At 40.8% G+C, this 26498-nt stretch overlaps 3 protein-coding genes across 16 annotated transcripts in view; 2 read left to right on the forward strand and 1 right to left on the reverse strand.

Annotated features, from left to right (window-relative positions):
* The window catches only part of dnm2a (dynamin 2a), a 32072-nt gene extending 26043 nt beyond the window's left edge, over positions 1–6029 (reverse strand). For 7 of the 13 annotated variants that reach the window (XM_051941561.1, XM_051941567.1, XM_051941564.1 and 4 more), the window contains exon 1: positions 5544–6029. In XM_051941561.1, coding sequence (XP_051797521.1) covers positions 5544–5704 — 161 coding nt within the window. In that variant the 5' untranslated portion in view covers positions 5705–6029. The remainder of the gene's footprint in view (positions 1–5543) is intronic. The other 6 variants (XM_022210970.2, XM_022210968.2, XM_022210966.2 and 3 more) reach the window with 2 other exon arrangements.
* Positions 6030–6197: 168 nt separating this feature from the next.
* Positions 6198–9950, forward strand: qtrt1 (queuine tRNA-ribosyltransferase 1). The gene is made up of 9 exons (XM_022210973.2): positions 6198–6511; positions 6648–6716; positions 6859–6997; positions 7106–7300; positions 8011–8149; positions 8256–8331; positions 8429–8538; positions 8832–8916; positions 9709–9950. Exons 1-9 carry the CDS (start codon positions 6224–6226, stop codon positions 9859–9861), a joined length of 1254 nt encoding a protein of 417 aa, XP_022066665.2. The 5' UTR covers positions 6198–6223; the 3' UTR covers positions 9862–9950.
* Positions 9951–11206: 1256 nt separating this feature from the next.
* LOC110962891 (potassium channel subfamily T member 2) overlaps positions 11207–26498 on the forward strand; it is a 44622-nt gene continuing 29330 nt past the window's right edge. For both annotated transcript variants that reach the window (XM_022210961.2, XM_022210962.2), the window contains exon 1: positions 11207–12598. In XM_022210961.2, coding sequence (XP_022066653.1) covers positions 12510–12598 — 89 coding nt within the window. In that variant the 5' untranslated portion in view covers positions 11207–12509. The remainder of the gene's footprint in view (positions 12599–26498) is intronic.

Consider the following 26498-nt stretch of genomic DNA (forward strand, 5'->3'; position numbering starts at 1 on the left):
TGGAGCAACAGGGCTAAGAACTTTTATTAATCTAATACATTTTAAACATCTGCACAGCCAATGATAAAGCACGACTACTGTATTTATGTTAATTTTGTGAAATGATGTTGTGAGTCCAAACCATGAAAAAATATTTGGACAGCATCAAATGTTGGTTTATGTTTGTTAACTGAAAGGAGGGAGATAAAGAAAATATGCACTTTTTGCATGTAATTAAGATGTTATAACATGGAAAGAAATGGGCATTTCAAAAATGTAAACAGCTTAATGTATTCTTATTGTCTTCATATCAATAAACCAAATATAAAACATGTCATCAGAGGCAATGCCCGTGGTTTCAGCAGGAAAATGTTAGCCTTTGTGCAAGTCAAGGCTGTGTCAATAGAAGAACCATCACCCATGATTGCGCCCAGACCACACTAGCCTCAAACAACATAGTCCTGCTAGGTGCATATCTCAACCACAAGCTGTCATCATGCAAATTGCAAAATGCAACACAGTGCAGACAGCATATGAAGACAGCAAACCCGGACCTCCAAATGCTTTGGGTGCAAGACTGCATTACTGAGACACAGACATACAGAGAAACAATGAGAACTTTCTCACAGTTGGCCCGTTTGTTTCTCTTAAAGTGACAGGAATTTTTAACAACATGGCCAACGTTGCTTAGTCAGCCTTCAGATGAGGCTGCTCCACCCAGTCATCTCCACTCCCCTACCAATTCTGAATGTCTCTCTGCTGCTCTACAAATACACTACATCTGGTGGTAATCACTGGCCCCAGCCCTAGAATAATTCTAGCGGAGCTGAGCATGTCACTAACCCACATTCTCCTTTTTTATCACTTCTGCCAGACCTACAGGCCTGAGGATACTGTGACGGTGCTCAGCCTGCCTGCCTGCTGACTTCAGACTGGAAGCAATGTGTCAGCCACAGGACAAAAGAAAAGAGGGCAGCTGCCATACTACATACTGCTTGCTGTTCCTATATTGTAGTCCTGTGGTCAAACAGTGGTGAACATTCTGGATGTTCCCCACGGCAAAAATCCGCAGGTCAGCATAAATTCACAGGTCTGTGGTTCAGCACTGCTGCTGTGTCATGCACATAATGTGGAGCATACAGGCATTTGTCCACATGGCGGAGAGTATAGAAAGCCCTGGATGAGGTTTGTGAGCAAGACAGGGAGTGAGGTAGAGATAAAGAACAAAACCACTTTAAGCTGCGGGGTTGGTTAGGCTGAACACATATTAAGATGCTGCTCAGACACCACAACAAGGATCACCTCGTCAAAAAAATGCTAATGTCCTATGTTAGAGGACATTCTCCAGTTACACGTCACTCTCACTGGCTTTTCAGTACCCAAACACCATTTAATTGGCTCAACAAGTGGCTACTGGTGAAGGATATACAGCAACATAATAAAGTGGAAATAATGTGGTTGAAAATAAATACAAACAAGCTGTTCGATCAAACTGCTCTTTTGACAGGATGTAAGGCAAGTACGGAATCGAACCATTCAATCCTCATAGACAGGATTGGATAAACAGCAGTGGCATATTGAAAAGAAGCAAGAGGCCAGGACTCCATTATTGATGCGCTGTAAATGATAGACGAGGCTGAGCAGATTGTGTATCATTTCATGCATTATGCATGGCCGAGCAAAGAGCATCAGTCTGCGAGCCTCCCTCTTCCTAACACGAGAGAAAGCAAAATCAAGGGAGAGTAGAGCAAGGAGAGAATGAGAAAGCCAACTCCCCTCCCCCTGCCTGCTTGTACAGCCTCTGCCTCTTACAAACAGGCAGAGCAGCTCTGAGGAGCCATAGCCCACAGCCGATCCTCCTTTCCCTAAAGTCCATAGAGGCTGGCAGACTTCGCTTTCAAACCCGGAAACTGGTGTGTGAATTCTGAGGTCAGAGCAAGCTTTCATTGTAGGGCACAGTACACAAAAAGTATGTTTGTGGTATGGTCAGACTTATTCTGTGGGCCTGTAGTGGCAAAGAACGTATAATTAAGGCTACCCGCATTCCCGCACCACAGTCTGTCACTGTGGGTACCAAGAGGTTTCGCAAGGCAGTAGAGCCTCTTCAAGCACCACCAAAATCCAACTGCTTAGCGGAAAATCCCCTCCATCACTGCCACTCAGCTGTCTGTACTTTGTCCTCAAAGCGCTGTCTTACTGTGCTACACACAACTATCCAGACCGGTGGGCATTTCTGTTCAAACTCAGAATGTAAAGGCAGCATGCATATTGAACAAATATTTCTATTTGCATACGTGGGTATATTGCGGTAAACGTGGAATTAGAGCAGGGCTGATACTTTGAATTCTTTATCAAGCGTAGCCTTAGACTTTGAAAACTCCTGTTTTCTCAGTAGTCTATTTGCCATTCATCTGATTACAACCTCCACCCAGGCCAGCTTGCAGAGCTTGATATGATATCTTTACTCCCAGCTGGGACAATGAAGCACAAAGCACCAGCAAAGGTGGAGGCAAGGGTGTGTCTGTGAAGTGTGATCTAATAATACATGCTATAGTCTGTGGACAATTGAGTAAAAAGGAAATGAAAAGTTATCCTAAATTAGATTTTTTTTTTTATTCAGCACTTCTTACCTCTACAGCTTATTAATTGGTTATTTTCTTCAGAACTGCTGAGACCTTAGCTGTCTAATGTTCATCTGATGACTCAGGGAAAAATATCATGTTCTGTCTTGCTAATTGTTACATGACAACGTTTCTATTGTATGTACTTTTGTCTGTCAGAAATGCCAGAGTGAATCGATAAGCACAATGTAAGGACCATGGCAGCGATATGCCTGAAAGGGGAAAGAAATTATTGCTATTATTGACACCTGCATCTATCATTAGAAATATTTATTAGGTATCGCGTGATTGGGATAAACACACATACAGCAGATTCTAGTGTGTTTACTGAAAGTTTATGACATCAGTAAAAGCTGGGGTCAGTAATTAAGTTGCTGTGGTGATATCTAAATGAGGAAACAACCCTGCCAACAGACTGAAACATTCACAAATAGGTGATGATGTTGAGTCACAGTGATTTAATTAACTTCTGTGCTGGTCTCTTGTAACGAATTTGTAGGAAACAGAGGTTCAAATCACATCAACAAGATGGGTCACACAGAACAGTGAGCAATCTCCATACCGCGTCGACTGCCTGGGATGAAAAACAGGATAGTGACAACTGAGAGACAGTAACTATACAGCAAATATGATCTAGTTCTACTTTTCTTTTCTTCACAAAGGTCAAGAAATGTACAGCAGAAACTGAACAACATCAGACATGCGTAATGTGATGGCGGGTTTAACATAGTGAAGCAGTAAATTTGGTCACTTGGTACCAATATCAGATCATGACGCCAAGCATGAAGCTCAAGCGGGAGATAGGGAAGGAGGAGCATTTTGCTCTGTGTTTGAATCATCAGTCTATCGTCTGAGATGTGACTTCCCAGCATTATGTGACCGTTTCTATTGTTGCTGCTTTTGCAGAAACTAAAAGACGGATTATTTTCATCCCTGGGGGCACAGAGATGAAGACAGCCTTTCACACACATAACATGCACCTCAGCAAAGACAAAGATCTCAGCCACTGGGGAAATTATACAGCACCCCTTACGGAGTGCAACAGCAGCTCAGTCTTCAGTGCTCTAGCTAAAGCCAGCTGTCACCACACACAACTTGTGAATGAAATATCCATAGTTTTGCATAAAAGGCGAATGAAAACATTGGAAAAGGTTTACGTATTGGCCACTCCTGAGCTCAAACAAGCCCTTGGATCAACAATGAGTCATGAGCGCACCTGTTGCTATAGCGATGTGCAGCACCTCCCAAGTGCTTTCAGGTTGAAGTAGGACTTGAACTTAGGCAGGAGTTTGACTTCTGCTGCTCTACATTGTGGGCACTCAAAGTCCACTGCACATCAGCAACAGGTATACAGAGCAGCTGCTGTACTTTATATCATAAAGTCCCAAGTGCATTGCTCACACGTTTCATGAAAAGGTAATCGTGCTCAAGAGTTTGTGTCAGAGTAATGCTTGAGTAACTTCTCAGTAAATGGACATGTGTGTGTTAGTACAGTAAACAGGCAGAAAGAGGAAGGCTGGCATACACAGTGAAATTGAGGTCACCATGAAATGCCTCATGTTAATTGCAGCTGATATATGTTAAGGGCTCTCACCGCACAAACTCCCACTGAAATGAATTAATAAGCACTGACTGGTCGTCTAATCTGCAAGCGTGTTCTTGCCTGAGAGTTGTTAAGACTTGCTCTTGCCAGTGTGTGTGTATAATCAAAGATGTGTGTGCGTGCCATCTTAATAGCCAATGTGCTTCCTCTATTCTGCCGGCTGGCTTGCGTGTATTTGTGACGGCTGTATGGGTTGGGTTAGACACTGTGTGTGTCTCAATGGGGTGGAAACCTGCTAAACCAGCTGCTTTAGAGCAAGCTTGTTTTGCTTCTTTATCTGCTAGGTGATCTCATTCGCTGCTGATGTGGGAAAGGATAACAGGATCAGCCTGTTGAGGAGCGACGTGGCTTAAACCTCACACCTCAAACAATGAGGAGACGTCGGGCCTATTTCCCCAATTTCTAAACTTTGTCCAAAAACAGAAACAAAAGAGGAAGATGGCAAGGGAAGTTGTGTCTGATACAGATGTGAGCTTGCTGAGAAAATGTCAGTATTTTGATGAGAGTAAGCAAAGCATTGCACAAAATACACGAGAGAAATTCAGCTGCACAACTACGCATCCCTAATAAAAGGCTCTTTCTGCCTACAATGCTTCAGCCTGTCAGCTTTCCCAATTACATATTTGCAGTCCCACATCTACAGCAGTACACACGCTAATCAGAAAACAAACTCTTATGTGACTCAGTAAGATTCTATTAAACAGCTGTAGCAATTACTGGTGAATGCTAATCCTGTAGGACAGTCTGGGTGTGGCCTGGAATTATAAATAGAATCAATTGAAACTCTTCTTATTCAGAAGTAAAGCCAAACAGACGGACTTCAACAAAAGATTTTCAGCACTGACCTCCTAAAAATGGTGCCACAGTGAGCATTTGACAGAAACAAACCTTTAATTTGTAAAACCTCTTCATTTGTCACGTCCAAAACATCAGCTTGTAAACAGATATTCATTGACAAAATATTTTACTGACAGTTATAATGACATAAATACTGTGAAGTGAATGCCAATGATGAGATGAAAAAACCCTAGGCAATAAGATAAAATAATTTCACTTAAACCTTCTTTAATATTATTTTTTCCTAATTTATAATAAGATCGCATTTAAGTCGAGTTGTTGAACCTGCAGCTACTTTACACTATAAAAGCTGGTTTACGACAAATGCGTAACATAATATTGACGTTACGTACTCGCAAGGTAACAAACGTTAGCTTAGCTTCATGGTGAATGCCATTTCCTAATGAATAAACAATCAAACGCACTGTTTCAGAATGCATGCAAAACTGTTTATATGAGATAATTGCAACACTTTACTAACTCAAATGACCATTATCACTTACCTGCCAACAAAATTTTCTAAGACCGAGCTTTTTCCGGCGCTCTGTCCACCGACCACAGCGATCTGAGGGAGGTCTAAATTGCAACTCTGGCCAATGGAACTGAAAGCGTCTTGAAGCTTGTTGATCAGGGGAATCAGGTCTTCCATGCCCCGGTTCCCCATGGCTTCGTTAGCTCGGAGAGCCCCTTCACCACAACGCAGACCAGAGGCTGGCGCTAGCCGCGCTAACTAGCTCGGTAACGTTAGCTTAGCAGCAAGGTGCTCTCGGGTTACTCTGAAGTGTTGCGTTCCGCCGTTTCAAACAGCTTAAGCTTTCACCCTCCCTTTGAATACTTTAATGGTCACCGGTGATGCACTTCACACTAATTTCATTTCGTGTTCTTTTGAGAACATTAACTAAATACTCAGTCAGTCGAGACGGACGGAAAACTCGCAAAACAAAACTTCCTTTACACAAGCACCATCCGGTCAGAGGAGACGACATCCGATCAAAACCGGTGAATGTAGACCCACCTCTGGCTACAAAACCAGGCCGTTTATTGGTTAACTTTACTGTCGCTCCACTATAGTGTAATTTTATTGGCCATTTAAAAGGCGTGTTCCTGAAAAGAAATAGCTCGTTTCTAATTGGTTGACTCGATTGTCATTCGCAAGCTCTCCATGTCACATGGTCACTGAAACATGGCTGCCGCCATAGAGTGTGGAGCTGCTCCAAATACTTCAGAAAACAACATGTCCGTAAAGAAAGCTCTGTCTGTAGCTTCTCCTCTCACTCTGCGGATTGTTGCTGAGTGCCCGGTGACCAAAGCGAGAGTTTGTGATCTCATTCTGCCACACTGCACCGTTAACACCCCGGTTTTCATGCCTGTCGGTACTCAAGGGACCCTAAAGGGAATAACTGTGCATCAGCTGGAGGCTCTGGGATGTCAGATTTGTCTTGGGAACACATATCACCTTGGAATGAGGCCGGTAGGAAATGCCGTAACAACAGCAGTTCGGTTCCGCTTTTGTAATTCACCAGACTTTAGCAATGGCTGCACGAATTCATGAAAACTTTCTTTTTGTAAGTTAAGATGTTTTTCTGTTTCAACTCTGATGCCTACAGGGACCGGACTTGATCGAGAAAGCCAATGGTTTGCACGGGTTCATGAACTGGAAGAGAAATCTTTTAACTGTGAGTGCAGCGCTGCTTTTCTTGAATCAAACATAGATGACAAAATAGTTGAAAGCAGGGAGTTTTATAATTCAGTTAAATACAACAGAAGGCTGATGAGTTGCGTCTGAAACCTTTGTGTTTCTTTTTTAAATGCTTACAGGACAGTGGAGGGTTTCAGATGGTGTCTCTTGTTGAACTCTCTGAGGTCACTGAGGAGGGCGTCAAGTTCAAGTCACCCTATGATGGCAAAGAGATCCTATTAAGTCCTGAGAAGTCCATCAGCATCCAGAACAGCCTGGGTCAGCACAGAGCAAAATAGTTGAATCAGTGTTAAATAGCAAATATTGTCCCCTTCCCTTCTCGGTAGCTGACAGACAGCATCTCTCTGCTTTGTTGTGTTCTTCTAGGGTCAGACATCATGATGCAGTTGGATGACGTAGTCAGCAGTACGGTGACGGGACCGCGGGTGGAGGAGGCCATGCACAGATCCATTCGATGGCTGGACCGCTGCATAGTGGCCAATAAGAATCCACACAAACAGAACCTTTTCGCCATCATTCAGGGAGGACTGAATTCAGAGCTGCGCAAGGCCTGTCTAGATGGTAAAAACTCCTGCTCTGCGGTGAACCTTTGTCCAGTTTTGATGCCTCGGTCTCTGTATACTGGTATTTACACGCATGCTGAATAATTGGGTTGTATTTGGAGAGGGACTAAAACGCCAAAATCCAGTTATGTCACTAATTTGGAAAGCAGTCCCATTAACTAACACACTTATGCTTCATATTTCTCTCCTTGGTGGCAGGTAACTTAGTCAAAATGTCAGAATGTGATGAGAAGATCTTGTATTTACTGTTAGATTTATTAGCAGCATATAGCATTTTAGCAAAGACATCAGGAGGTCACACACACACACTTTAACACCAGATCTAGTTCTAAATACTTTGACCATAAAACACAAGATATGGGTCAAACTTGCCCCTTCCCCAAGTCAAGTCACCATTATTTAAACATTTTTAAAAAAAAACATTTAAAGTCAAAGATGTTAACCCAAAGTGCTTTCCGGTTGAGATACAAAAGTTCTAAATTGATTTGAAAATGTAAAATCTTAAGGTCTACAATATTTTATATTATTTAAATATAAAAATTAAGGTTATATAATACAATTTTTCCTGTCCATATTTAAATATTAAGATTGAGACCTTGCACGACTGTACACTATACAGATTTATATCATGTAGACACAATATAGAGAGATTATAGAGGCAACATGATAGTGACTTTAGATACTGTGTTTTTTTTTTCCTTCTTGCAGAAATGACCAAACGTGATGTTCCTGGTTTTGCCATTGGAGGCTTAAGTGGAGGAGAGGAGAAGGATGACTTTTGGCGAATGGTCACGCTGAGCACCGACCACCTGCCACGGGAAAAACCTCGTTACCTTATGGGTGTTGGGTATGCTTGCTAGTATGCACTGAAATTCATCATGAGATTCATGCTGTTTATTGGCTGTAATGCCATTAACTGGCATATCACTTTGTGTGATCCCTGCATGCTGTAGGTATGCCGTGGATTTGGTGGTGTGTGTCGCTCTTGGATGCGATATGTTCGACTGTGTCTTCCCCACCCGAACTGCAGTAAGCTCTCTTTACCTCACAACGCTGAGAAATCACTTTCAAATTGTCATTTAGGAGTTATAATCCATGTTGTCCTTCCCTTTTTCTTCTCCTTTAGAGGTTTGGCTCTGCTTTGGTGCCTTGGGGATCTCTCCAAGTGAAACAGAAGCAATATGCCAAAGACTTCCAGCCCATAGACCCAGACTGTCAGTGTCCCACCTGCAAAAGGTAAGTCGATAGCAGTTCATTAAAGAAACACATTTGTCTTCATCGTGACAGCAATGGACCTTTAAAGTGGTTTTTAGTGCCCAAGAAGACCTAATTTTGACTATGACTATAATTCGTTCATTTTCAGGTGAGAAAATCTCAATAATAAAATGTCCAAGTAGGCTTACAGACTGCCTTACAGTGCTACTTTGATTTTACTTGGCTCAGAAACGAGGATGCTTGAAATGTGTTCATATGCACATTTTCACAGTGCTCCACTTTGATTTAATTGATATTCCCTTTCTCTATTTCAGACATAGTCGGGCTTACCTGCATGCTCTGTTTAAGAGTGACACTGCTGCCATGCATCACGTCACCATCCACAACATTTCCTACCAGGTCGGTATTAGGAAAATCATTTATGTGCTTGACTTCACTTAACTTGACTGATATAATACTACAGTATACTACCAGCATGCTATAGTGCTTTCTTTAATGTGTTTCAAAGGAGCTGAATTATCCAAAAGGCACTTTCTGCATATATTAAACACGATTCATTGGTTCATTCGTCTCCTATGTCTGCCATCCTGACTCTGGGACATATCTGCTCGAGCCAGATATCAGCATAATTGGCTTCATGATGTGTTTCAAAGTCTAATTGCTCTCATAGAAATATGATAGAAAGTGTTCAGCTTTCCAAATACATGTGGGATGATCTTATCAGCGCCTCTGTGCCTCAGTAGCACAAACTTTCTGTGGTGCTCTGACATTATCAAAACAACAAAAAGTCCCATCTTGTGACAGATGTGTCCCAAAATATAATAATCATGTTAGAAGACCATAACAGATACTGTCTGGTTATGCAACCTCTTAATCTGGTGATTGTTTTTTTTTCTGAAAGTTTTTGCCCATTTTTCCTTTTAAGCCACGGTGGCTCAGGAATGTCCATGATGATCATCTATCACTTTGATCTAAACCTTAATGTCTGATCAAGTACTAAATGGAGCATTAATAAATTACCGTAACATGCTGCTGTGACAAACGGGCTGCTTCAGAACAAGCATGCTCCGGGCTTTCTGGCCTCTAGCTGACCTTATATACTCTGAAGATGAACAGAAGAAGATGATCTTACTGGAGATCAATAGTAATTCCATTATTTTTCCTCAATTCATCAAACATTTCTCCTTGCAGCTCACCCTGATGCGCTCTGTGAGACAGAGCATTATGGAAGGCCGATTTCCTGAGTTTATCCAGGCGTTCATGAAGCGAATGTTTCCCTCCCGTGACCAGTATCCCAGCTGGGCTGTGGACGCTTTAGCATCTGTCAACATCACTCTCCAATAGAACCTGGGAGGCGATGGTTTTTCTCTAAGTGGAGATAAATGTCAGTGACTGTATGATTTTATACCTTTGTAAATGACCTTTTTTATGGATGATTTTGTGCCGTGTCTTTGTTTATACTTGTGCATGCATTGCTGGTTTTGTTGGAGATGAGGAGAATGGCTTTTGATCTGTAGGGAAAAAGCCTGATTGTCTGTTGCTTTCCCAGCCTCTGCAAATTGTCCTCAGAGTACACATTATGATAATGTGAGACTGAATGGGGTTTAAATGAGGCTGGAAACACATGAACTATATCTGATATGCTCAGACATTTTTTGTTGTTACCATGGCTACACAGCTAGGCCCACCCACTTGAAATGAAATGTTTTTCCTTCTTGTCAACCTTTTAAATTTTTTCATGGTCACTTGTAATACAGAGATATTTAATTTTTTTTGTCAGCAGGCGCTTTATTTCAGTGTTTACCAATTCTGGTGTTTCAGACCTCGTCCTTGCTGACTAGTAGTTGTCAGCTGACTGTTTTAAAAAGGTAAATGAATCCAGCTCATTACAGATTGTGTGTTTGCGTCTTCATGGCCACCAGAGGGCGAAATAGATACAACAACAGCAAAGAAAAAAAACTGTAAAACTGAGTGATGTGTTGTGTAAGTTTCCCAAAAGAGTTTAAAACAGTTTGGCAGTCTTAAAGTAAAATTCACATACAAATCTAATTAGATCAAGCATCTGAGCAATACTGCACATAAGTGTAGCCAGCAAGAGTTGCTCATATAACTGCAGAGAATTAATGTTTTTTTTTTTTTATCATTTATTAAAAGCTTTCTGGAGCTTTCTAGAAGTATATGCCACGCTGAACAGGTTGTTGCTATTTTGCCTGTCAAAGACGTTGTGGTTGTGATCACAAGAGTTTACACATGCTGACGGTATTTAAGTTTTCTTTCCTTCTATCTACCCTTAAGCTGTACCGGCTCTGACATATATCTGGCACGTTTCGCACAGAGGTATCTGGAGAAACTGGAGGGTGAAATGTTGCTGTTGCACCAGTGTCCGTGGCAAACACTAAACCGCCAAGACGCATTTACACAGAAGCCAGTGCAGCAGTTCAGTTATGTACATGAGGGGTAGAGACAAGTTTGAGAAAAGGCCGTGGAGAGATCGAGAAAGATCCTGAGCAGATATCCAGGAGAAATCAAACCACTGATACGATCCAAACTCACTATAAATCTTCTTAATAGTACCAAATTTCTTGAGATCTGTTGTGTTTATTCTTTTATAAAATCAATTCAAAAGGCAATAATCCATTTCGATCCTCTGAGTAAAGGTTTTGTTTGGAGTTTACAAAAGTGCTGATTTATCAAAGCTCGGCTGTGACCTATTAATATTAATCAATGGAAGTTAATTTGAATAACACCTGTTGTCTGTGGCTTTGAGTCAACAGTCCTCTTAAGCAGGACATTTGAATTTCATTACCCCCTCTGTTCCTACCAGAGGCTCTACAAGACTAAACCTGTGACATAGGCTGTGGCACAAGTGCACTTATGCATTAGAAACAGGCTTTTTGCACAAGGGAAGGAGTCTACAAGTGCTTATACCCTCCATTACAAGTGGTTATTAATTAGTTCAGTAGTGTAATATTCATAGGGAGGACTGCTACAGATTCCATATACAGCCTTTTGTCATTTTAAATTGTAATGGCACAGATTCAGAGGAACTTAATTGTAGAGTATGTGTGTTTTTTTTTCCTGTCTGCTCTGCTTCGATTGGTTCTTCTGATTATATTTGGCATATGGAATCGTAATGAGAGAGCAACAGCACTCAGAGCTCAGCTGCAAGCCGTGCAGAATCGTATTAAGTGTCTGAAAATGAATATGCACGACGTCAAAGCGTTGCACTAAATAAACTGGATGTGTTCTCGTGTGTGTTTCAGCAAGGCAGTGGCAAATGTGTCTCCTTAAGCTTACTGTTAGAGATATTACCCCGTGACGTTTGAGGAAAAACCCAGATAAAATCGAGGGGGAAAAACAACTAAAGCGCACCACGGAGAAATAATAAAAAGCGACATCCGCGCAGGTCTCCTCACATTTCAGGGGAGGTGTGTGCATGTGTGACAGTTTTATCATCCCTCAGGACTGCAGAGAACATTCTGCTCATAATGCAGCGCAAATGGTGACGGAGAACTCTGAGTATTTATTGTTATAGTATTCTTTTTGTCTGTTTTTATTGTTTTGTTTTTCCTTCTATGAAAAGTGGTCGCACTGTTCCCCAGCGCTTCATTTGCAGTAAGTGCGTCCATGTGGAGCTCAGGCAGGGAGGATGCTGGTGTTAAAAGAGACAAACAGCTCTCCAGCTGTCACCGTAAAAGTGGAGCCTCCCCTGTACGCGCAGACCGCTGAACATCCTCGACCTGTTGCCTCGGTGTGAAGAAAAGTGGAGCTTCACTGTGACGGCTGCAAACCCAGAGAGAAGTTCGTTTTCCAGCATAGCAGGGAGGTCGAAGACGGTGCCATGGGGTGTATCAGTGTGCTCGTTATTAATTTACGTTTTGAATAGCAGAAGGAAGAGGAGCGGAGTTGGTTTTGGAGGGGACGACCTTCCTCGGTGTGGAGGTGCGGTTTGCGGTGGTATTTGTCTCTGGGTTTTTTTGAGGAGGAGGACCATGGTCGAATTGGAGAAGGAGGTGCTGCCGCTGCCCCCTCGGTACCGGTTCCGAGACCTGTTGCTCGGGGACTGGCAGGCCGATGACAGGTAAGAATGCAGGTACTCGTAGCGTTTTACGCACGGCGCGCACAGTCCCTTGCGCATCAGTGCGCCATGAGAGCATCTTGTCATTCGGTGTAAATAAAAAAGGAGGAAAAAAAAGTACCCATTGCTTTTGCCTTTGCATTGTCTCTGATTGTCATGATTCAGGTGCTTGAGTGTGTTGGAGCATTTTTCCTCTCAGCTGTGCAGTTCTGTTGTAATGGATGCTGCAACAGGTTGCTAACACACAAATATGTCAAACAGGCAGCTAAAAATACTCACAAGAAACTAAATATCAAATAACATTTATTACACGAATTTTCTCCTCGTGCAAGAGGCGCATCATTGCAAATGTGCACACTTGAAACATTAAAGTTCCTTTGGTGGAGTCCAGCTGGATGGAAAAGAAGAATAAGCAAAGAAGAGGATAGCTACAGTATTTTCTGTTTATGTTGTTCCATAGATTTATAGTGAGTCGTCAGCCACCTGGACGAGCAATTTCAGGTGGGTGCTTTCAGTAACTGGCAATTAACCTTTGCTTTTGCAGGCCTGTAGATTTGACGTACTATACCACAGGCATTGCTTAATTCTGCTATTTCATTATACTGTCTAATGGAAAACCTTAACCTCCATTTCATGCCTGGTGTCTCTTGTTGCTATGTGGAAATGAGGCCCAAAACACTTGCATTTGGACTTGAGTGGGTGTTTCAAATCAGATAATTGGGGAAACTTGCAATTGGAAGCATGGGAGAGATATCCAATCCAAGTTCAAAGACTGCCAGCATTTATTCCAGAGACACTTCTATTAAATTGTTCATGGCATGTTATAAGGGCCTAGGCTGTCAATTATGCTTATAAGATTACTGAACAATATTAAAGAGTACCTATAATTGTGCTGTTTCTGTATCCTTGACCTCTGAGAGGATCTTACTCCAGGCAGTCAAGCCCTAAACAGGCCTTCTCACCCTGGACATGTTCTTTTGGCCTTCTGTAATTTGTTGGCTATTGCCCCAGGACTAATGTTCCAGTGCAGTGTGACCTCAGTCACCTGATTACAGAGGTTTTGCTGCTTTTTTTTTTCTTGGAAGTCCATGAGACACGAAAGGACCTTTTATAGTCCAGGTACATCAGCCTCAGTAAGAGACGAGAAAACAAAACAGCTGATGACAACGGAGTGGATGATGTGACCAAATGAACACTGTAAAAGCAAAATATATATGTATCGTGGGAATTGGATTGTGAATAATTTGATTGGCTTCTATGCTGCTGAGAGAGTTTGAAAATACTGCGTGTATGTTGTTGCTACAGATATGCTGCAATACCTTGTAAACACGGTGTGTGTTATTGTTCTTGGGATACCTTTACATCAGTCTCTGTAAAGGCTCTGAAAGATACAGAGATTCTCATTAATGCTGTGTGTTCTCATCTATCAGAGCTGTAATGTGCAGTACACTCATGCTACTTTTTTAAACAGAATATATATATATGAATAATGAGCACCTATTAAATAGAAAATGTGCTCTTTTGTGGTGGTGATGTGTGTGCTTGTTTGGCACTCTTTACAGCTCTGTGTGTCTGAGCACCCGAATGCACGAATGCTTTTATATACTAATGTTCAGAGAAGAAAGAGCGGTCAGCGAGAGGGTCAAGATGCTGATCTTGGTGCCTACGGAGTATTAGCAGCTATGAAATAGACTGATTAGAAGGAATCCACGAGCTGTGATTGATAATGACGGAGGGCTTAATTACAGCTGAATCACAGAGAGTTTGTCTGCCACTGTCCATAAATCTAAAAGTAGCGTTACTCATTACGATTATCCCTCAAGAATCAGACACTCCCACTGGGCTCAGGAGCACACTGTGACCACATCTGAGCTCAAACATACTTTCGCACATCAACATCTTGACATGTGTGTGCATAAGTTATCTCCTTGACACATATGGCTTCATTCTGCTCTGGAAGAAATGTAATCTCTCTCCTGTCACATTTTGTGGGCCTTTGCTCTGTCCTCCTCTCCTCGCTGCTTGCATCCCCCGGGTTGCATTTGTGTGTGTTCACACATCAGCCTAATTTAACATCCACCCTCCCTCTGGCCCTCTTCTCTGCGTCTTAGTTCTGATTGAAGTGCCTCCAATACCAGGCTTCCTCCTCTTTCAAGACCTCTCCTGTAACTCAGCGGAATACGTTTTACTGTAACCGCTGAAAAGCACTTAAGTGAAGACATTTCCGGTGCAGATATTTAATGATGGGTAATGATTTAATAATTTATTTCACACACAGGGATTGCCTATCTTTCTGACTGTACAATTGCTGGCACCTGTGGTGACTGGCTTCTTTTTCCACTGCTGTCAATACTTCTTGAAGTTTATATTTGGCTAAAACATACAAAACTGCAAGCGGATGAGATTTTTGTTTTTCACAGTTAAGCACTGGCTAATTTTTGACAAATTGGAACCAGCAGAAACTAAAATTGGCTCAGTTTTCACTGTTCTAACTAAAAGAAGAATTCTTTCCTAGACTGGACTTGATTATTGGGCTGTTATTGGTCTGATTCCAGCAGCCAAATATTATTATTTTTTTACTTCCAATAAGCTCAGAATGTTATTCAAGATTGTGCCTGGTAACTGATCGATGAGTAAATATGTGTCCTTCTGTTACAGAAATATGTCAACGACAGAGAAGTAGGAACGTTTTAATGCCACTGTTCTCATTACTCCGACACCATTTATATTTTTTGGCAGTGAGTCAGAGGCCTCTGTTTTGAGAAAATGCCAAATGACTAAATAAATTACATACAAATCTTTTGCAGGCTTATACGGATTTTGCCAGTCAAAGAAGCTGCCTGGTTGCCTAAAATTAATTCCATAATGAGTCCTGAAATGAAATGAATACCTTTTGGGGGTTGCTCATTAATGATAGTTAGAAATTTACAGAAAGTTGTCTCTCACCTGAACTCTCCTATTCTATTTTCCCGTCCGCAGTGGATTTTTGTTGAGAAATGAACTCCTTTTACATGTTTTGGGAATTGTCAAAAAAAAAAAAAATCTGGTATAATGCACAACAATTACTGTGCTCTAGCATTGTGGAGCAGTATACCAGTCTTGCCAGAGCTGATAGCACGGTCATAACAGGCTATAAACACACACACGACTCCCATTACAGCTCTGCTTGAATGACTAATTTGTTAAAAGTGAATTGAAATACAACAGAGTCTCCACAGCTCCACAATAGACTGCCTCAGTGGGAGCATTCGTCTGAGTCCAGGATTACCATACAAATGACAGCCTTTTGTCCTTAAAACAATCTCTGGGCTGTCGCCTCCACATCTTCTTTCGCTCAATCTCTGTCTCAGTATACTCTCTGCCGTCCTTTCTCCCCATGCTCCCATTCCCTTTTCCTCCCTCTTAATTCTTCCTGTCAAGTCTTAATCTAGTGAGGCCAGCGTAGAGCATGATCTATCAATATTGCCAATATTCATCCCAGTTCGTTTTACTATGCTTTGACTTGGCAGTGAGGTGGGTGCCAGAGTTCTCCATGAGCCTTTCAGGGCTTATGCAAGTGTCAGTCACATCCTTAATATAACAGCTTAGAAGGCAGATAACTATCTCCGTGCACAATTGTGGATTCATAGAAGTATTGCGCATCATGTTCACTTCTGCTGCAATAACGGAGGTTCTTAGCAGTACAGATTGCTTGTACGATGAGCAGAGTCATTCTAAAAAGGTGAATTTTTTTTTAATCAGATTTGGATCTGGATGAGATGGAAAGGGGTAAAGAGGGAGCAGGCACACCTCATAACCTCATTCATGAGTCCTGAGCATGTCCTGCACACAATATTGCTGGAAAACATCTGGAGTTAAGTCAATTTAAAAACAGTGGCTCATGAAAATTAATGGGGGGATCTGTGTAGTTAATGTGAAGCTTGGGGCATAAAGTGTGCTAGGCTAATAAAACCAAAGAGCATCACATAAATGTCTCTTTTTTAGTAATTAAAAAGTCTACTAAAAATGGTCTAATTAATACTGGCAACGAGGAAAGGCTCCTAGTTGTGCTGAAAAGCGAGGGCACTGATGAATTTTTTGTGTGTGCACTGTATATACAGTAAAGGATGTTAAATATTTATGAGCTGCACCTTTTTTCATTTAATTTCATAATGAACAATAGCCCAAGGCTACAGAGAGAACGGGGCCAGTGCTGCTTGTGTCTCTGGTGGTCATTCAGACTCATGGTTCTTTTATTTGCAGAGGCCCTTTTGCAGCCGCTAGGCCTTAATAAGCCAGATATTGAATTCCCACACCAACCTTTCTGTTCTAGATGAGCACTGTCAACACTTAAGAGCCTTCCTGTGGATACTAACACAGCCACGAGGCTAACTAGCATGTGCCTGACCACTTTTGGGCTCTTGTGGTGTTCAGTGCTGCAGAAAGGCGCTGTGGCATCAGAGTGGGGGCAGGGAGCCGCTGTGCCATACCATTATGAGGGCTCAAAACACAGTTGTCCACTGATTGCAGCTCCCCTATTCCCAAACTGTGTTAGCGTAACACACCACAGGAGTTGCCTTTCAAATCCAAGAGTCCCCAGACACAACAAGGACAGAAAATTGAGATGATTCCTCTCAAGTTACATTACTTTTGCACTGCAAGTCATCCTCAAAGTGATTATTTAGAGTTGACGGTGAACAAGATTCATATCTCATGTCCATGTAATGGACATATCAGAAACTAATGTAATCTTAAGGGATGAGGAGATAGGGTGTCATTGGGTGACCTTTAATGGGTTTGTGCACCAATTTAAGCCATATTTGTTTCGTGATAGAAGTGGTGTTTTTTTGTGTGTGTGTGAATTCAACAGATAACTTCCACTGAAGCAACTGTTGTTCTGTTCTTTCTTGTGGTAAGCAAAGAGCATTAATGTGTCCGCAGATGCTTCTGTAAGCAACAAGCAGTGAATGATCATCTCAGGAAAAGGGTGAGGCAAAGCTGGTTACATCAGGGAGCAGGGGTGGCTGGAGCACTTCCTCTGATGATGTATGGAAAGTTTTAATTCACTGAGACCCAGAGGTTGCTCAGGAAGTGGTCCAGAGAAAATGCTACAGTACATGTTATTCACTGTCAATGTACTGTGGAATATAAGACACATTTCTTGTAAATCATGGCACCTTTTTTTCCTGCAGTGGTGTGCCCCGGAGTCTGTGCAAATATGTAATAACTATAATTTGATCATGATATACACTACCATTCAAAAGTTTGGGGTCACTTAAATTTCCTTATTTTTGAAAGAAAATCATTTTTTTCAATGAAGATAACATTGAATGAATCAGAAGTCCAGTCTACATATTTTAATGTGGTAAATGACTATTCTAGCTGGAAACGGTCGGCAGGCTGATGGGTCCCCCCCACATAAAGAGCTGGGTTCTGCTCAAGGTTTTTTCCCTGTTAAAAGGGTGTTTTTGTTGCCGCTGTCGCCTTTGGGCTTGCTCTGGGGGTCAGGCATATGGGTTCTGTAAAGCGTCTTGAGACACTTTGACTGTAATTGGCGCTATATAAATAAAATTGAATTGAAAATTGAATTGAATGTTCAATGGAATATCTACATAGGGGTACAGAGGAACATTTCCAGCAGCCATCACTCCTGTGTTCTAATGCTACATTGTGTTAGCTAGTGGTGTTAAATGCTAATTGATGATTTGAAAACCCTTGTGCAATTATGAGTAAAATTAATAAAAGCGTGAGTTTTCATAGAAGACCTGGGTGGGTGACCCTAAACTTTTAAATGGTAGTGTTGGTTGGTTTTTCTCTTAGTTATGCACAGATAAAGAAATGAGGTGAAAGAAGACTCTTTAAAGACACGATTAGGCAATTATGAAAGTACTTGCCTGTTTCATTGGACCATTAAATTTAATTCTGTGGCAGCATGGAGTGGAATTGAAAAAAAAAAATTGGCATTCATCTCTCATCTGCCTCTTCAGTCAGCATGAACCCTTGCATTATAAGCCTTAAAAGAAAAAGTGTGCCTTTTACCTTAAGAAATGGGTTTCTCCTTGGCTGGGATATGTACACACGTCCTCATTTCTTTTTTCTTCTTTATTTTTTCCCACCTGCCTTAAACCCTGTCTAATGCGTGTGTTGTGTATCTGGGTCAGGGACAAGCTGTCCTGTCAGCCATTGGTTGGATGAGACAGAGTACACCTTGCCTTTCTTAAGATGTTAGAGCAGCCCTGTGGTGATGAGCAATTTATTTGCCTCTTGCCATCTCAGTGAATTTCTCCTTCCATTATTTATAATCTGTCTATATTATCTTGACGTGTTTTTATCTTTTGTAATTTTGCCCCAGAGAATGCCCTGTTCACCCGTTCATCTTTGACAACAGAGTTGAGCAATTGACTTCAAACTGTTTTATAATCATCAGCATTTCTCCACTGAATGGTTCTCCAGAAGCCCCGTGTTTCCATCAATCAATAGGAACCTGTGTGCTGATGCCAGCCTCCTTTCTAAAAATTTAAAGCATTTTCATTTATCCAGTACAGACCCTGCAATGATGATCAATTTTCCATTTGAAAAAATTAATAAAAGAAAATATGAGAATTGATTTCCGTTTTTTTAAACAGCATTTTTTTTTTGTCAGATCAGTAGTATTTTTGGAAATATTTTGGATATTTGATCTATAACATTTAGAATAGAAAACTGGAAAATTAGGATATCTGAGTTCTTTTATATTTTTTGTATTCATGCTCTGGCTTGCTCGAGGAATAAAGGGTCCGATTGGCCGGTGGGGCAACACAACTAAAGCCTCTGCCACAACTGCTTTCAAACACATACACAGACATACATCATATAATGTGACTACATGTTTTCTGTGTCACTAATCCCTTTTTGCCCATCATCACAGTCTGAAGAACATTTTGCTAGCAATGGTTCTGTACCTGTGTACAAATCTGAAGTCCTTGACTATTACCAATAAGTTCTGATTTATACATTGCACAACATTCTTTTAACCCACCTAAATGACTAAATCAGCATCAAAGGCACTGTGTTCAAGTGGTTTCCCTTCTACATAGCTGACAGTTCCTTTTCTGCTAAAATTGAGAGTTGTTCCTCCCTGTCTGCCCCAATCACCTGTGGAGTACCTCAAGGTTCTGTCGTAGGGCCTGTTTTATTTCCTTGTATGTGCTCCCCTTAGACTCCATTTTCCACAAAAATATAGTATAGTTCCACCGTTCTGCTTATGGCACACAAGTATACCTGCATTTGAATCCAGATGGCTCCACAGCTGTCACCTCCATCCTAAGCTGCAAAAAATGCATGCTGGATGGCCAAAGACTGTCTTTAGCTGAATGGCAGTACGCCAGAAGTTTTTGCTCCCCCTTGGCACCACAGTGATGAGCCACTTAGGGCCAATCTTCATAACCATGCAGGGATCTTGGTGTCATTTTTGACTCTGCACTGAAGCAAAATAACTGTGGTAAAAGCAAGCTCTTTTTAGCTGAGGAACAGTGTTTCTCTGACTCCCATGAAGACTGTGATCACTGCATTCATTTCCTCAAGGTTAGATTACTGTAACTCTCCGTACATGGGTGTCTGTCTGTTCTCACTGTCTCGTCTGCAGCTACAGCAAGACTCCAAACTGGTGCCTGAAAAAAATTTAAGCATTACTCCTGTACTAGCATCCCCACACTGGCTAGTTGTTGCATAAATATAAATAAGCTTACATATGAATAAACTGGATTAGATTTTCAGAGCAACAATATTACCCTTTTTACTACATTTATTGGCTGTGTTTACTGCTTAGTCTTCATATTACAATTTGTCATCTAATGAGCAGATCAAATTTAATTCAGTAAAACTGTACAGAATCAAATTATCCTTTATTGCTCATCTTAATTTAAAAAATCTTGGATTGGCAGGAGAGTTTCGTAATTCTGACTGGACAGCAACACTACAAAGCTTGATGATCTTATAGAGCACTAAGCATTAGCGTACTTTAGACCACCAAAAGTATACAAAGCAGTTAAAACAAGCATAAACCGAAGCAGCACAACATACTACACATCAATGTACCAGGATAATAATACATGCATGCAAAGTATAAAAGTATAGTAGTAAAATGCTTACATTGATAATGCTTCTACATTCTTTCACTTTATCAAAATTTAATTAGACCTTAATGCCAACTAAATAAGCTCTTGAATGCAGATGTTTTACTTGGAATGGAGTGTTTTCAGTGCCAGTGTATAATGAAAGTGTTTTTAATTATCCATGTTACAGTAAATATATGTATTAAAAACACTAGCTGCTTTTGGAATAGGTTAATGTCTGCCAGGATGAGTGGAACTGCAAAGAAGAGAGACAAGGGTCATAGCTTCACTCTTTGCTAGAATAAAGGCTGTATCTCTGCCTAACAGCGTAGTGTCATCTGATGCGATCTATATAACATAAGAACTCATCAAAAAAGTCCTACAGGTCATTCAATAACTGCTTTATGAAAGGAGTCTAATAAAGGGGCCAAGGACTGATCATCTTGGCTTCTATGGGTAGTATAATGATGTCTGTACCATCACAGCACACTGTCACTGTACAACATTCTCAAATACAGCGAGACAAGCTTGAGGAGGGAAAAACCTTAACTGAAGCATGTTTTGAAAGGCTGTTTTATTGCTGAATGTTTGTTGTGGAGGGGTGCTGAGAGAATGTCTTGAGATCCGATAAAAAAATCTGCAGGTAATAGTTGCAGTTTTCCTCATTTTTGTTTAGAATATCTCAATATACCAATAAAACAATTGAACTGAATGCAAATCCCAATTCTAAAAAAGAGGTCAGCCGCAACTTACTTGACTAGCCAGTATGTGACTTGTACCATGTACAGCTATGAGCCAAATGCCTACAGTAGAGGGGAAAAATTGTATAACTCACCAATCTTATTTGCCTATCAAAGTGGGTATGATGATCAGGATTGGGAAGCAAATATTGAACAAATTTCTTGGCCATTAATCAGCAGCGATATCAATCAACAATCAGTTAATCAATATATGAGATTGAACTACCGCAAATTATTTTCCATATGCTGAAACAATTATATTTAATCACGGTGATGTGAAATTTGCCACATAGCTGTCTCGGGAATAACAGTCATTTCGCCTTCGGAATGCTGTCCTTGAGACATCGATTGCTGGTCAAAAGACATTAACTGCCAAAGAAGCCTCTGTCATGGTGGCCTGTTGCTAGCTAAACCCCACAGTAATCTCTTCTTGCCAACAGAGATCTACCCTAGCCTCAGGTTGCTACAGTAATAAACAGTGCAATACTTCACCTGTTGGAAGAAGCAGGCTCTACAGCTAACCTCCATTATCAATATTTATTTATTTATTCATTTATTTAATCAGGGACCATGCAATTATCATAGAGCACATAGAAGTGATGCATTACATATAGAGTGTATAGCACTAAGCTAATTTTCAACTCCCGTCCCTGGTTGGGCTTTTAAGTAAAAGTAGTCAAAGGACCAACAACACAAATAAAAACAGCACAGACAACATTATAAACCTACAACCCCCACCCACCCACACACACACAAATACACAATCCACAGTCAGTCAGACCTTATAGATGGCATATACAGTTTTAAACATGCATATGTTTTGCCCTTTGACATATCAGTGCATATATTTTTAATTGTTTGTATTATTAATTGCCATTCATCAATTAATGTTTAGTCATTAACATCTCTTATCGGTAGACGAAGGCATGACAGTAGCATTCATTAGAAATGTTAACATCAGCTTAGCAGTTTGATTAAAATTTACCATATCTTAGTAATTAGTATCTCTACTTTTTGCCATCATGACAGGATGTAGTTCATCCGGAATGAACTCAGCAGCTTTGCTCAAACCCTGACAACCAATGTTGCTCCCGTATAATTTGTCCGTGTTTCACTGCATCGCCTCATTTCCCCTAAGTTGACAAGAACATTTAATCTGTACTTCATCTCATGGCCAATGAAAAACACATAGTTTAGAAAGGCTATGTGAAAAACACAGACCTCATTACAACATAAGTGAATACACCTGTGGTCACTGGCACACAGAAAACCTGTGATCATTGAAACTAAATTGAAAGAATGGCCAGAGGAGCTGCAAAAAACTGAGGCTATACAGGAAGGTCAGTGACTTAGTAAAAATCAGTCGAAATGCAGTCGTAGCAGTAATCAGGAAGTATAGAATGGCTATCTTCATAAAATGCCATACAGATAGTGTGCTACTTGCACAATCTGCCTCTGAGAAATCAACTGGCTACTTGCCAGTCCCTCATATCTGGTGCAGTGCTTATCACTGGAAATGAAAGTTTCTGTAATAGCTTAGACAGTTTGAAAGACATTACATAACCTGAACCCATGTAAACAGATTTTTTAAAAGTAATTTGCTTGCTTTTTGGCACTAAACTGCAAGATTAAACTTAGTAGATTAATAATAAGAGTACATTCTCTGCAAAAGGTCTTTTAGAGATAGCATTAATAGATGGTATCATGAATGGCTGTGCAAACTCATTCTGCAGAAACTCAGTAGACGACAAATATTCCAGCATGATAATAGCACAAAGCACACTGCCAAAACCACACAAGAGTTTCAGAAGAAGAAAAAGTGAAAAGTGTGTCACTTTGTCACGAAAAGAAGTATGTCACTTGAATTGAATCCAATAGAACACCTTTTGGGTGTTTTAAAGAGGAAGGTAGCTCAATACATCCACTCCAGCAAAGAGCAGCTAAAAGATCTGAAAAGGTCTGAAAAATGGCTCAGTTTCCATCGTGTCCGCTGTGAGATGCTCCTGCTGACCTTCCTCCAGTCCACTGCTTCCAGCTGCCCATTTCCATTTCCACCAATCTACTCTGTATCACCCTCACTATACTTGATATGCCCATCTACACACTGTTTGTGTCTTACTATCAGCTATATATGTAGTATATTTAATGCCAGAGCCTTATAAACTTATAATTGGTTTCAGTGTTAGCTTGTTCTGTATATTCCCAGTCACTCTGTGTAAGTATTATCTATGATTCTCATGTGATGCATGTATGCCAATGTGTGTTATGTGTTTCCTTGACCTCTACCTCACTCCTCTTCTCCCGCCACTCCCCCTCCTCCTCCCCCACTTACTCCTCTGACTTGTCCCTCTCAACCTGGCTGAACAGCAGCAGATGGGTCCCCCCCCCCCCCCCCCCCACATGAAACCTTGAGATTCTGCTCAAAGTTTCTTCCCGTTAAAGACTCTTTTTTTTTCACGCCACTGTCGCCTTAAGGCTTGCTCTAGGGGTTCAGGCATATACGGGTTCTGTAAAGATTCCTGAGAAAATCTGAATTGTACTTGGCGCTATAGAATAAAATTGAATGTAATTGAACAGAACAATATCTCACAATTTGAAACCTTCCATGCCAAGGAGGACTGACTCTGTTATTAAAAATAAAGGTAATAAAATATGTAAAAATTCAGGATTCAAATCTCAGTGTCTACTGATTTGCTGACTTTTGTTGCATTGAATACCGAATGCGGGGCCTGAATTTTATGATAGCCTCGTAAATTTAAATGGTTGGTATTTAATTTGATCTCAGAGAAAATACTCCACTGGTCTATTTTTTTATATAAAATATGCAATTATTGTAAAGTGATACAATTTTGAATAATTTGACATTTAAGTGATATTGCAGAGGAGTGCTGTATTCTATATGTATTTGTTAGTTTTTGTTTTTTAAGAGTTGTGGATTTTGCTGTTATAAAATTAATAGCAAGCAGCCAGTCTAATCTGGAGACTAATTTGCATCTCTGTGGGACTTCAAATCCCTTTCATCTACTTTCTTACATTACGTTTATTACGGATTTCTTTTTAAAAGGCACGCTCCACGTATAAATTTCCTCTTTTTGTTCTTGCTTTTCGATAATTAAACGGAACAAGCTTTGGTATCATTGATGGAATTTTTCTCCTGATTACCTTATTGTCTTCTTCTTGTTTTTTTTCTGCTTTACTGGCATGCCGGCTATTTCTGAGTTTAGTGTGGAGGTTGTGATGAGTGAATGCTGCGCTGCTGTGCGTACAAAGATTTGGGTTTCTTTGGTCTCTTCCACTGTGTCATTAGATGGCCAGTGCTGTGTCATTATGGAGCACAGACATGGGTGGAAGCAGCAGGAGAACGAGGCTTAGCTCTCTGTCTCTTTCTCTCAAAGATCCTCCTCCGCGTGTCCCCTTCTGTCTGTCTGTCCATCTGTCCGTGTCTCTTCATCTGCATTTGTCCGTTCTCTATTTTTGCCCTTTCTCTCTCTCCCTTTGACACTTCTACATGCATATTTGAATTCTTTCCAGGCTCTGGTCTGAAATGCTTCATCATGGCCCTTTCTTCATATTGTCTTGTTGCCTGCTGTAAAAGCTGCTAGTTTTGCTCTATTGAAGCCTGTGTGATAATCCTTTAAATAATGGCTCTAAATAATCCATTTCATAATGTTTTGAATGTGTAGCGGAGAACAGAGTGAAGGACCTTTCCAGGGGTTTCTCTGTAATGGTGGATGGTGGATGTGGTGATGCACTGGAACAGTTGTTTCTAATTCACTGACATATGTTATTTTCTGCATGTCAGTGCCCCAAAGCAGTTTTTCTCAACAGTTATCTAATCGTTTATTTTGCTCTTTGGAGGGCCTTGGGTTGCTGATATGAGGCTGTTGCCCAGAGGTGCCATCGTGATGTGCTTGTGTGTCTTTTCTTTTGAAATAACGCTCTTTATGAGTTTTTAATGCTTTTTTTTGCCACCATCCTCCCTTTAGATTAAAAATCCCGACTCTCAATCTATTCTACAGCTCAGATCGTTACTGAGCTGTATTTCCACTTTACTTTTCATCCTCTGTTGAACACTCAAGTGGAACAGCTCCTGCTTAGAGAAACACATCGAGGACAAAGTGACCTCTGAAATGATCCTCTTGTCCTGAGAGGTTATCACGGCTTTTTCTCATAGTTTGAAGGGACTTTTTGGACTTTGGTGAATGAGGAAATGCACGGTTGGCTGCGTTTAAGAACATGTGTCACCTAGGGCCGCTGAAGACATTAAGAAACTGGTGATTTAGCACAGGATGGAAAAATGCTGTCATGGTCAGATGTTGAGATCAGTGCTTCATGGATGGATAGGAATGGAAAGCAAAGATTGAAAAGGCCACCATTTTTTTTTTTTTTTTTTTTTTAATGATGATGACCTGCCACTGTGGAGCTTTTCCGAAGAAGAACAACACGTTCAATGATCTGATCAGTGCCAGTAGAAATATAGGAAGCAAAGCTAAATGCACATTTCTGCTTATTTTACCATCTTTTTGGATGTTTATTGTATAGCCTAATTGCTTTATAGAGGGTTTGGAGGTTACTTTTTAAATATATTGTGGTAATAAAGTTCTATTCAAGGCTTTGTGGTTGTTTTCTAATTTTACTATTAATGTGAACAACATCTATGCACCTGAAACAAAATAGCTTACTGTAATTCCCTTAAATCTTTACCATTAATGTTAAAATAAATTTACATTTTTTTGTTGTTTTGTTGTTTTTATTGTTTTTTTTTTGTTTATCCAAGTGGGAAACCCTATCTATTTTCTACTCAAAAGGTGTAATTACACACCTTTGCGAGCCCGGGGAGCTGTACGCATCTGCATCCTCTTTGTTTTTTCATCGTGTGTGCAGAAGCATTATTGTCAGCAATCTGCTCGGAGCGAAGGGGAGCCGTCAACAAGTTGCACCGGGGCTATCGGCTCCGATGCCTGAGCACACTTCACAAGTGTATGTTTGCTCACATCTGTTCATGTGGTAGGGAGGGGAAACGACAACGAATTCTGTGTTACCATAGTAACAGAGAGGAACGTTACCCCCACCCCTAGTCACCCACCCACC

This window comes from Acanthochromis polyacanthus, chromosome 21, assembly GCF_021347895.1.
Source record: "Acanthochromis polyacanthus isolate Apoly-LR-REF ecotype Palm Island chromosome 21, KAUST_Apoly_ChrSc, whole genome shotgun sequence".
NCBI classification, from domain to species: Eukaryota; Metazoa; Chordata; class Actinopteri; family Pomacentridae; genus Acanthochromis; species Acanthochromis polyacanthus.

Excerpts from the sequence above, each read along its gene's own strand:
- qtrt1 (XM_022210973.2), top strand. The coding sequence starts at position 6,224 with ATGGCTGCCGCCATAGAGTGTGGAGCTGCTCCAAATACTTCAGAAAAC. Across the intron at positions 8,150-8,255 it reads CGTTACCTTATGGGTGTTGG|GTATGCCGTGGATTTGGTGG; the intron begins GTATGCTTGCTA and ends TGCATGCTGTAG. Across the intron at positions 8,539-8,831 it reads CAGTGTCCCACCTGCAAAAG|ACATAGTCGGGCTTACCTGC; the intron begins GTAAGTCGATAG and ends TCTCTATTTCAG.